The following is a 12,773-nucleotide window of genomic DNA, read 5'->3' on the forward strand; positions in this document are numbered from 1 at the left end:
TCAGATCACCTCGCTGGTGCCTAGTCTGCAGACACTGTAATTTGCAAAACTTTCTTTCTTCGTAAGAGCACCCCTTTCTGCCTTTCACTAATCTTGTTGCCCTTCTCTGTACTCGTTCCAGCATCTCTACATCCTTCTTGAAATGAGGCCTCCAGACCTGTACTCTAGGTGTGGTACTCTAGGTGTGGCCTGACCATTGCCTTATACAAGGGAATAATCAGCTCCTTATCCCTGCTAGAAAAATTCCTATATATCATTGACAATACACCATGAGCTACTCTTGCAGCCCGTCTGCACTGCTTAGAGAACTTCATATCCGCCTGCACAACCACCTCCAGGTCCCTTTCATTCTCTACCACTGTCAGTGTAGTACCACAGAGTTGATACGTTGCTCTGGGGTTGCTGTTTCCCATATGTGGTACTTTACATTTGTCAAGGTTAAACTTCATTTGCCACCTCTCAGCCCAATCTGCTCAACCTTTCCAGATTGTTGCAGCAGCATAGTGTCAGTAGTGTCCTTGACAACCCTGCCAACCTTTGTATCGTCTGCAAACTTGGACATTAAGCTTGATATACCATCATCAATATCATTTATAAATACAGAAAACAATAATGGACCCAACACTGAACCCTGAGGGACTCTACTAATAACATTAGTCCACGATGAGCAGTGTCCATTGATTACCACTCTCTGTCTTCTCCCCCTCAACCACCCCTTTATCCATAGCAGCAATTTGCCTCCAATGCCACACTGCTCCAATTTGTGCAGCAGTCTTCCATGTGCAACAGTATCAAAAGCCTTTCTAAGATCCAAGTATATAATATCAAAGTTATTCCCTGCATCCAGTTCTTTTGTGACTGCATCATGATCCAATCAAATTGGTCAGGCAAGACTTCCCCTTAACAAAACCATGCTGTATCTGAGCTATAACTGAAGTCTTGTCTAGATGATCCTGCAGTGCTTCTTTAACCAGTGACTCCACACTCCTTAAAATCTCATCCTTTATCCAAACCTTGGTTATAATAAATGTGCTAAGGCTGTTCAAGATAAGAATATTGCATATCGCAACTGGCTCAAATCCAAATCTCCAGGTTCATTTTCTGCCTATATTAAAGCTGTCAACAATTATAAAGCAGTTATTAATCAGTCCAAAGTAAATTTTGAACTGGCTAAAAGTAGATTGTTTGTTTGTTTGTTTGTTATTTGGTTTTTAGGAGCATTAGCAACTAAGGACATATTGCTCCGGGAATATGCGGTGGTCATTCCCTGACCTTTCCGCATCCTCCGTATTTGGTGGTGACGGGCTCGAACCCCAGTCTAATCAAGAAGCGTGTGTTACGCACTGCTGCTCCTTCCCACCTGGCTACGGAGGCGCCGCTAAAAGTAGAAAACTTGCTATGTGTCCAAACGGTAGTCAAGCATTCTGGTCTCTTGCCAAGGTTATTGGCTGCAACTTGTGTCCATCTATACACCCACCTCAGTTAAAATCTGATGGTACTATTGTCACCTCAGCTAAAGATAAGTCCTACTTTTCTTCTAATTCTTATATTGACTAACTTGGTAAACCCCCTCCTGCATTTCCAGTATACTCTACTCAATGGTACCTGTAGTCTTCTGTCAAAAGGAAGTCAGAAGAATTTTGAACAATCACGATGGCAAGAAAGCTCCAGGTCCTGATGGGATTTCTCTACTTCTTAAAACCTGTGTTCCTGAGCTTACCCTGTTCTGTGTCACCTTTTTACACTTTCTTATTTCGCTGGTGTTTTTCCTCCTGCTTGGAAATTTGCTCATATCCAGCCAGTTCCTAAAAAGTGGGACAAACCATTCCCACCAGATTATTCCATTGCCCTTACTTCTACCCTTTCCAAAGTAATGGGAAAATCTATTAACTGCCTACAACTCCTAAACTATCTTGAAACCTTCCATCTGATCAATGGTCACCAATATGGATTCCATTGGTGTTGATCCACTGGTGATATTTTGGCTTATGTTACCCACTATGGACAAATATATTACCTTCTATGGACAAATTCAATGGAAAAGCTGTTGCTCCTGACATTTCTAAACCTTTTGTTAGTGTTTGGCAATACGGTCTTCTTAACAATCTTCCATTTTATGGATTGCCAACTGTTTTTTGCAATCCAATATCCGGATTTCTCTCTAACTGCTCTCTGTGAGTGATGGTAGATAGCTCTATTTTCTAAATTCTCCACTAATTCCAGTGTTCCCCAAGGTTCAGTTCTTTCTCCTACTCTTTTTCTCTTGTATAATCAATGACCTTCTTCCACTGACTGGATTTTGCTTATGATAGCACATTGCATTCCAGCTACTAGTTTGAGAAACCTTGCCTGCAGAAACAGTTGCAACTTCTTGAATATCCACCACCAATTTCTTAATTGCTTATCTCCAGGTAATTCTCCAGAGTGTCAAAGATAACTTAGTTAATTTCAATCCTTCTAAAAGTCAGACCTAACTTATATCTTGCAAAAAGGATTCTTCTACTTCTATGCTTATCTTCGATGACACCCAGATTTCTAGACAAGATCACATATCTCTATTAGCGACTACCCTGTCTTATAACCTCTTTCAGCATAAGCACATCACAAATTTTTCTTCCTCTGCATCTAAAAACTGGATTTTCTCTTTTTCTCTCTGTGTTACTTTTCTTCTAAACAGCTACAAATGTACTCACTTTTAATGTAAACAGCTCTGTACAAATTTCATTTGCCCTACCATGGAATATTTTTCCCACATGGAAAAATATTCCATGGTAGGGCAAATGAATTTTCCCCAAAACCTTTCTCAGGCTTCTAGACTCCATTCAAAAGAAGACAGTCAAGTTAATTAATGACCTGTCTCAGAAAGTCTCTCCATTCTCTGTCTCATAGACTGTCTGTTTCTGCTGCATGCCTTTTCTATTCCCATGGACACTGTTCTTCTGAATTGGCTTCTATAATTACCTCACTCTGTGTGTGTGTGTGTCTCTCTCTCTCTCTCTTCCCTCCCCCAAAATCAGTCCAAACACATGCCTCAACCTGTCAACATCCATTTACTGTCCAACATCAAACTCACAGAACCAACTTTTCTTTTTCCTTGTTTATCCCTTCAACTTCAGCTTTCCGGAAAAACCTTTCTTCACATATATTTCCTGAAAATTACAATCTACAGAAATTCTGGTCTAATATCAACAAGTGTCTTCTATCTTCCCAACTTTCAACCCACGCACAGTACTAAGAACTATGGGTTCTAATACCTTTTGTGTTTGCAGTTTTCATTAAAAAATACACACTGAAAAACATCCTCCCCCATCTTTTCTGTTGTAAAATATGGGGAGGCTGTAGATGTAATTGTTCTGGATAACAACTGGAGTGCTGTCATTTCTGCTTAGGGTGTAAAGAAACAGTTTGTTTTCATGATTTCATCAATGTTGCTTGCAATACTGAATTTTGAAAATATTTGAAATTGGATTCAAGAACTAATGCTCAGCACAGCTATTAGTAGGTCTATTACAGTGATATCTCAAATACAGGGTACTGTACTGTAAACAAAGCACAGTTTATTTATGCTTTAAGCAGCTAATCAGTAAGCCCATAATATCTACCACTTAGGGCAACTAGTATGCCATGCATATTTATAGTTCTGTTCTCTTGTGTCCATATACAAATTCTCTTAGTATTTGTGGTATGTTTACATTCTAAGTGAATTTTCTAAAGTACTAAGCTCTGATCATGGCTGACAAAACAAGCGGGTGCCAAAAATATTCCTAAAGTACCTGCTTTATACAGCTTATCTCTAGAAGCAAAAAACAAAACAAAAAAAAAAAAAGTGTGTTCCTTTAGACTTGTCTTATTTATTGTAGGAATTATTACAAACCAAGCAGAATAAAGAGTGCAAAACAGGATTTGAAATGCTAATACAAATATAATAGAAATCACCAATAGACATAAATGATGTCCACTAGTAATTTACTAATAAAAATAATACAAAACGAATAGTGCATTGGTATGGTGCATCTTGCTCGTGGGATTTTTCTTTTATTTGCCCTTTTATTTTGGGATGCATCTTATGTATACTATGAAACATAGTATGTTGTTATCTTACAATTTTTACATTAATAATTACTATATAATAATTACATATATAAAGTCAACACTTACTGGTGGGGTAACAGTCTTATCAAAGAGCAAAGTAATTTTTGCACAATTGTTGCTTGGATTGGCATAGTTAGGATAACATGTCACAGGAGCAGCTGACTGTGACAGTGACTCAGTTGAATTGCCATCAGGCCTGCATTCTCCTCTCGGTGGGCATGGAGGTGTAAAACAGGTCTTTTGTTGGACTGGAACACACACTTTCCCAGTTGGGCATTCAATTACATCTTCTGTAGTATTTGGATGGGCCAAACAGTTGGGATTCCCACACCATACCTATACCAAATTAAGTATTTGTATTTATTATTTTATAAAAAAAAATTACAGATTTAGTTCACTGCAAATCTTAAAATACCAAAGTATTTACTTTTATTTACATGTGTCTAGCAATAATGATGTGTACCTTAACATTCTACATCATATACTGTGCATTAAAATGAAGTATCTGACTCATAATACAGGTTCACACTATGTATAACAATAAACAGTATAAATATCGTTACAAAAAAAAACTCAATACCAAAAAGCAAAACTAAAATTAAGTTATTCGCAGAATAAAATAAAAAATACTAAAAATTAGATACAAATGAATATTAAAGCAGTATGAAATATAATAAAATTATAGAATAGCTTTAAAAGCTAAATGCTTCTTTATAATTTACTATGGATCTCTCTCTCTCTCTCTCTCTCTCTCTTTTTCTTTCTCTCTCTCTCTCTCTCTCTTTTTCTTTCTCTCTCTCTCTCTTTTTCTTTCTCTCTCTCTCTCGAAAATGACTATTGGTTAAGAGTTCTAATATTCCAAGATATCCCATAACAGACACCAAACAATATGAAGTCTACTACTTTTTTCAAATGATACTTTGGTAATGGTAATTTTTTTTGAATGGTAATAGATTATATAAAAATTAAGCTACTGTTACAAGTTTCAGGCTGTATTCAAATAACATCTGCAACTATAAAGAAAATATGTATAGGAAAGTTTAGTTTTATATATTTATATGTGCTTGGAGTTCTAGCACAGTCTTAATTTACTCTGCAACGTAGCTGTTAACATATTGAACTTTATATAATAATACAGTAAAATCTCATACTCGTTTATATCATTCCCCTGTGAAAGGATAGGCTTTTCTATGTACATATATTCATTTATTACAAAATTCGGTTAATATGTATAACAAAGTTCGTTTTCACCCCGTTAGAAATAAATACTGTTATTTTGTACGTTTAATACAAATCTTGACACAGTAGTCTGATTATTGCCCCTATTATTGCCTCTGGCCACCAGTTCCCTGCTTCCCGGAAGATGGCACTGACTCGTTAGAACAGTGGTTCTTAACCTTTTTTTCCCCATGCACCCTTTTCACCATATGTCAGAATGTCATTCCCCACCCCCTTTTTCTAAGATTGTCTGACTCAAAAGGTGCATTCCAAAAAGATAAAAAAAGTGAAATTTTTATCTTTATTTTTAATTTAATATGTGACATCCAATAAAGTGTAGATTATGTACAATCCTGTAGATAATGTCCTGGTAGATTATGTACAATCTGTAGAATTATAGTTTGTAGATTGTTTGTTATTTGGTTTTTAGGAGCATTAGCAACTAAGGCCATATTGCTCCGGGATATGCGGTGGTCATTCCCTGACCTTTCCGCATCCTCCGTATTTGGTGGCGACGGCTCGAACCCCGGTCTAATCAAGAAGCGTGTGCTACGCACTGCTGCTCCTTCCCACCTGGCTACGGAGGCGCCATAGTTTGTAGAAAGATCAATATTCCAACAGTTTGAGTCTGTCAATCTGTGGTCCCAATTCTCCCCTGAAACCCTAAATTTCCCCCCTGATTGAGAACCCCTGTGTTAGAATTTACTTTTGTATAAACAAAGCCAGTTTATGGTAGCTACAACTTAAGTGCACTCTGAAAAACATCATTGGGAAACATGAGATGTTAAATTACCAAAAGAATAAAAATAATTTTTCTAAGTTGTTTATATACATTCCCTCACTCTCAACAGGAAAAGATCAATTGCAATTATTACGCCAGTTCAAAGAGTATTTTGCTACAGTATAATTTATTTTTTTGCAATTTTATCTGAGCTGATATCTTTTTTTGGAACTTGTGTCTTTAAATTAATTTAATGTTTGTTTATATTAAATCTCATTTAGTAGTGTTATGGCGATAAAATGTAAACTAAGGGAATTAAACGGAAAATTATACAAGAGGCCGATAGGATGGAAAGATGCAAAACAGACATAGTAGTAGTAGTGGCATGTGATGCAAGAAAGCAAGTGTATGAGCTTATGCAGCATCAGCCAAAAAAAAAAAAAAAAAAAATCACACCATTCCCTCCAAATGCCTGTCCAGTTCCTCCTTAAATTTATTTAACCTATCAACTTCCACAACGACAGATGGAAGTTTGTTCCCGCAATTAACCACCTGCTGGCTAAAGGCAAGTTTCCGCACATCTATTCTACATCTGTCTCTTCTTAATTTGAATTTATGCCCCCTTAGGTTCGTAACCTGAACAAGTGGAAGGATCCCATCAGAATTCAGCGTGCTCAATCCATTCAAGGCCTTATACACCTCAATCAGATCGCCGCGCAGGTGCCTAGTCTCCAGCTGCTGCAATTTGCAGAACTTAAGCCTCTCTTGGTAAGAGGATCCCTTCATTCCCCTCACCAATCTTGTTGCCCTTCTCTGTACACGCTCAAGCAAATCTACATCCTTCCTAAAATGAGGGCTCCAGACCTGTACGCAGTACTCAAGGCGTGGCCTGACCATTGCCTTATACAGAGAGACAATCACCTCCTTTTCCCTGCTAGCAAAATTCCTATAAATCATTGACAAAACCCCATGACCTGCCCTGGCAGCCTGTCTGCATTGCTCAGAAAACTTCATATCTGACTGCACAATTATTCCCAGGTCTTTTTCATTTTCTACTACCTTAAGTGTAGTACCACACAGTTGGTACGTTTCTCTGGGGTTACTTCTACCCATATGCAGTACTTTGTATTTGTCAAGGTTAAACTTCAGTTGCCACTTCTTAGCCCACCTGCCCAAATTATCTATATCCTGTTGCACTAGCACACTGCCATTACTGTCATTAACAACCCTGCCAACCTTTGTATCATCTGCAAACTTCAACACTAAGCCTGATATACCTCCATCAATATCACTGATAAATATACAAAACAACAGAGGATCCAACACCAAACCCTATGGGACTCCACTAATAACATTAGTCCACGAAGAGCAGCACCCATTAATTACCACCCTCTGTCTTCTCCCACTCAACCATCCTTTTATCCATTGTAGCAACTTACCCTAATACCATTCTGCTCCAATCTGTACAATAGTCTTCCATGCGCAACCATATCAAAAGCTATCCTGAAATCCAAATATATGATATCAAAATTACTTTTTGCATCCAGTTCCTTTGTAACCACATCATAATATCCAATCAAATTTGTCAGACCAGACTTTCCCTTAACAAACCCATGCTGTGTCTGGATTATTGCTGCAGTCTTGTCTATATGATCCTGCAATGCATCTTTAACCAGTGATGCCATTATTTTTCCCCGGAAAAGAAGTTAAACTAACTGGTCTATAATTATTTGTGTCACTCTTCGATCCCCCTTTGTGAACTGAGGATACATTGCAAAGGAATACAACATCCCTTTACCTACAATACTGAAAAAACTTGAGGTGCATGACATTGGAGTAGCGATAAAAAACAGGAAACGAATGTGGTGCAAAATACGAAGAGCTTGACACAAAACTTTTCAAGTGGTACCAACAAATGCATGCATCTAATTTGCCAATATCAGGTCCGATTTTGCAAGAAAAGGCAATTATCTAGCTCAGCAACATGTAATAAGCAACTTGCAGTGGCTGGCTCCAAAGATTTTGAGCCAGGAATAACTTGGTTTTGCAAAATGTTTGCAGCAAGTCTGGATTAGTCGCCAAATAAAAGGCTACAGACTGGTTGTGTTTCTGCCAAAAAACATTTGCTGTTTGAGGAGAATCTTGTTATGGTGGAAAATTAAGTAAACACAGACTCACTGTTCTGTTATGCTGCAATTCAGATGGCAGTACAAAACTATGCCCATTTGTGATTGGTAAGTTTTTCAAGCCAAGATGTTTTAAAGAAGTTAACCAATTTCCCTGTGATTGAGGCCAATAGAAGTGCTTGGCTTGTGGTCAAAACTTTTCAGTCTTGGTTATCAAAAGTGGACAGAAGAATGGGTGCAGGAAACAAAAAGGAACATTTTGATGATTCTAGATTGTTGTACAGCACATTCTGCTGAGACACGTAAGTTGACAAATATACGGCTGTTGTTTTTACATCCCATTATCACCAGTTTTATGCAGTCACTGGATCAAGGCATTATTTATAACCACAAGAGAGCATATAGAGCGTGCCTGATAAGGTACTTGATCCTCAACATAGAAGGAGGGAGTGAACAATTTGCAGCCAAATTGGAATACCTTGGATGCTAGCTGTAATCTTGTTATTGCTTGGGACAGTATCACATCAAATGTATAATCAACCGTTCAGAAAGAGTGTCTTTGGAGAGAATATCATTGGAAAACATGGTCCAGTAAACGAATGTGATAGCAACATTTAGGAATGAGTAATTTGAAGGAGCATATGTATTTTGTTGGCATATTTGAAGAGTTTGTGAAGGTACATGATATAGTTTCTACCACAGCAATGCAACACCAGAAGAGCTGCTGAGCACCAAACATAATGATAATGTTTTTATTACTAGAGAAAGTGAAGAAGTATTAGCATTAGTATTAGTAGAGGCATATGATGCAAGAAAGCAAGCTTATGCAGCAATAGCCAAAAAACATGAGAGAGAGAAAAAAAAAAAAAAACACTTTCACTTCACCCCTTCCTTCGTTCGAAATACCTGTCCAGCTGAGCCTTAAATTTATTTAGGCTATCAACTTCCACAACAAGGGAAGGAAGTCTGTTCCACCAACCAACTACCCGCTGGCTAAAGGCAAATTTCCGCACATCTATCCTACATCTGTCTTTCTTCAATCTGAATTTATGCCCTCTCAGGTGATTATTCTGGGCAAGAAGAAGAATCCCATCGGCATTGAGCATGCTCAAATCATTCAAGGCTTTATACACCTCTATCAGATCACCTCGCCAGTGCCTAGTCTCCAGACACTGTAATTTGCAGAACTTAAACCTTTCTTCGTAAGAGCAACCCTTTGTTCCATTCACTAATCTTGCTGCACTTCTCTGTACTCGTTCCAGCAGCTCTACATCCTTCTTGAAATGAGGCCTCCAGACCTGTATATAGTAGCATTAGCATTAGTAGAGGCATATGATGCAAGAAAGCAAGCTTATTCAGCATCAGCCAAAAAAAAAAAAAAAAAACACCACACTACTCCCATTTCACCCCTCCGTTCGTTCGAAATACCTGTCCAGTTGAGCTTTAAATTTGTTTAGGCTATCAACTTCAACAACAAGTGATGGAAGTCGGTTCCACCAACCAACCACCCGCTGGCCAAAGGCAAATTTCCGCACATCTATCCGACATCCGTCCTTCCTCAATTTGAATTTATGCCCTCTGAGGTGATTATTCTGAGCAAGATGAAGAATCCCATTGGCATTGAGCATGCTCAAACCATTCAAAGCCTTATACACCTCTATCAGATCACCTCGCCGGTGCCTAGTCTCCAGACTCTGTAATTTGCAAAACTTAAGCCTTTCTTCGTAAGAGCAACCCTTTGTTCCATTCTCTAATCTTGTTGCCCTTCTCTGTACCCGTTCCAGCAGCTCTACATCCTTCTTGAAATGAGGCCTCCAGACCTGTATACAGTACTCAAGATGTGGCCTAACCATTGCCTTATACAAGGGAATAATCACCTCCTTATCCCTGCTAGAAAAATTCCTGTATATCATTGACAAGACACCATGAGCTACTCTTGCAGCTCGTCTGCACTGCTCAGAGAACTTCATATCTGCCTGCACAATTACCCCCAGGTCCTTTTCATTCTCCACCACTGTCAGTGTAATACCACAGAGTTGATATGTTGCTCTGGGGTTACTGTTTCCCATATGTAGTACTTTACATTTGTCAATGTTAAACTTCATTTGCCACCTCTCAGCCCATCTGTTCAACCTTCCCAGATCCTGTTGCAGCAGCATAGCGTCAGTAGTGTCCTTAACAACCCTGCCAACCTTTGTATCATCTGCAAACTTGGACATTAAACTTGATATCCCATCATCAATATCATTCATAAACACCGAAAACAACAACGGACCCAACACTGAACCCTGAGGAACTCTACTAATAACATTAGTCCACGTTGAGCAGTGTCCATTGAACCATCAACTGCCACTCAACCATCCCCTTATCCATAGCAGCAATTTGCCTCCAATGCCATACTGCTCCAATTTGTGCAAAAGTCTTCCACGTGCAACAGTATCAAAAGCCTTTCTAAGATCCAAATATATAATATCAAAGTTATTCCCTGCATCCAGTTCTTTTGTGACTACATCATAGTATCCAATGAAATTGGTCAGGCAAGACCTGCCCGTAACAAAACCATGCTGCGTCTGAGCTATAACTGAATTCTTGTCTAGATGATCCTGCAGTGCTTCTTTAACCAGTGCCTCCATTAATTTACCTGGAACAGAAGTTAAACTAACAGGTCTATAATTACTTGTGTCAGCCTTTGATCCTCCTTTGTGAATTGGGGTTACATTTGCACATCTCCAGTCTATGGGTACCTCCCCTGAGTCCAAAGAAGCTCTCATAATTATGGCTAGGGGTTTGCTTACTTCCTTTGCTGCCTCCTTTAATATAACTGGATAGATCCCATCCACCCCAGCTGCCTTTTTTATGTTTATCCTCAACAATCTCTCCTCCACTTTCCTCTCAGTTATTACAAAATCATCCAGCTCACTGCCAATGTTTACTTTACCTACATCATTCTCCTTCCTGAATAACTCCTCATGCGTGAATGTAGATGCAAAATACTCTTTTAAATTGTTAGCCACCTGAGCAGGATCCTCAACTGATGAACCATCAATATCCAGTGGACCAATCTGATTCATCCCTTTCCTTCTTGAGTTTAAATATGTAAAGAACTCTTTTCTGTTTTTCTTTGCATCCTTTGCCAAGGATTTTTCGTAGTCTGCCTTTGCCTGCCTAATCTCCTTTGTGACTTGGTTACAGACCAACTTATATCTATCATAGGCTTCCATGTCACCCATTAATTTGTATGTATCCCATGCATTTTTCTTCTCTGCCACATGTCTCATTAGTTCATCTGACAACCATTTAGGCCTAAAATATGCACATATCTTTACATGCATTCTTAATCTAGCTATTAGAATTTGTTTTAATAGTCTCAGGTAGAATAGTGCATGTTTCCTTATTCCTGCTTTTCATTGTTCGTCCATCCCACAGCTTAATAATCTTAACATGCTTGAATATAAAAAGCTTATACATTTCGAGACATCTCGTCTGTCCGTATTGAGAAGTAGAGAATTACTTTTCGACTAAGTCATAATGGTGGTCACGTTAGTCTCGAAATACATAAGTTTTTGCTAATAAGTATTAGACTGTTCTTCACGAAACTTATAGCCCTAGCTTTAAATTTAAATTCGTTAGGATGCTTTATTTGCTGTTAATAGTAGCGAAACTTTCCATAATATATAATCCTGCAATAATTATTTATAACGATGTTGTGGATGCATTTTATGCTTTAGATTTGGTACTCGTCATTTAGTAACATCCAGATTTTTACTTCTAGTATCGGCAACTTACTAAGCAAAGCTTATATCCTTCCAATAATTTGGCCAAACCTTCCTTAAATTTATCCAAACTACTAACCTTGACAATACTAGGCGAAAGTTTATTCCAACAATTGATTTCTTTTAAGGTTAAATACAAATTTCAGTGGAGCTCCAGATCTTGGGTACCTCTCCATACTTCGACCAAAAGTAAGGAAGAATGCAGTGATTGGGAGGTGCCATGCACCGCTTTCTCTCCCCCCCCTTTCCTCCTAGGTTGACATGCCTAGGGTGCTTATCTCCCCACTTGCCACTGTTTTAAAATCGGGAACTCGTTTTCTGATTTTAAAACAGTGGAATGGGGGATAAACACCCTACCTAAGCTAAGCACCCCCCCCCCCTTCTCGATGACACAAAACAATCACAAACAAAACGCATTCACAATAATCACCCAATCACAGAACTCGGTCATACAAACACTGCGTTCTATGACCATGCCCACTGCACGGAGACGAGAGGTACCTAAATAATAGATTTCAGCCCAAATTTCTTCACATCTGTTCAGCAACCATCCTTTACAGTTTAAACTTATGCCCTTTATTGTTTCATCTGAAAAAAGGTAAAGATGCCATCAGCATTTAGTTTACATAGCTCTTTTAAAGCCTTATACACTTTCAGCTAGTTAGATTATCCACAGATGTTTAGTTTGAGACTTCACTTTACACTCTCCCCCATCTTTCTTGGTAAGAATATAATTCTGTATTCCATGCTAATCTTGTTGCTCTTCTTTGCACCCTTTCCAATAGATCTATACCCTTCCTAAAATGAGATTTTCCAAATGTGTATGCAGGACCCTAGACATCA

At 38.5% G+C, this 12,773-nt stretch overlaps 1 protein-coding gene across 1 annotated transcript in view; it reads right to left on the reverse strand.

Annotated features, from left to right (window-relative positions):
• The window catches only part of LOC150084767 (protein jagged-1-like), a 212,324-nt gene that overhangs the window by 24,875 nt on the left and 174,676 nt on the right, over positions 1-12,773 (reverse strand). The window contains exon 18 of the mRNA XM_090376349.1: positions 4,159-4,428. Coding sequence (XP_090232475.1) covers positions 4,159-4,428 — 270 coding nt within the window. The remainder of the gene's footprint in view (positions 1-4,158; positions 4,429-12,773) is intronic.

Source organism: Mastigoproctus giganteus, chromosome 6 (genome assembly GCF_048544385.1).
Source record: "Mastigoproctus giganteus isolate SK-2022 chromosome 6, ASM4854438v1, whole genome shotgun sequence".
In the NCBI taxonomy this organism is placed as follows: domain Eukaryota; kingdom Metazoa; phylum Arthropoda; class Arachnida; order Uropygi; family Thelyphonidae; genus Mastigoproctus; species Mastigoproctus giganteus.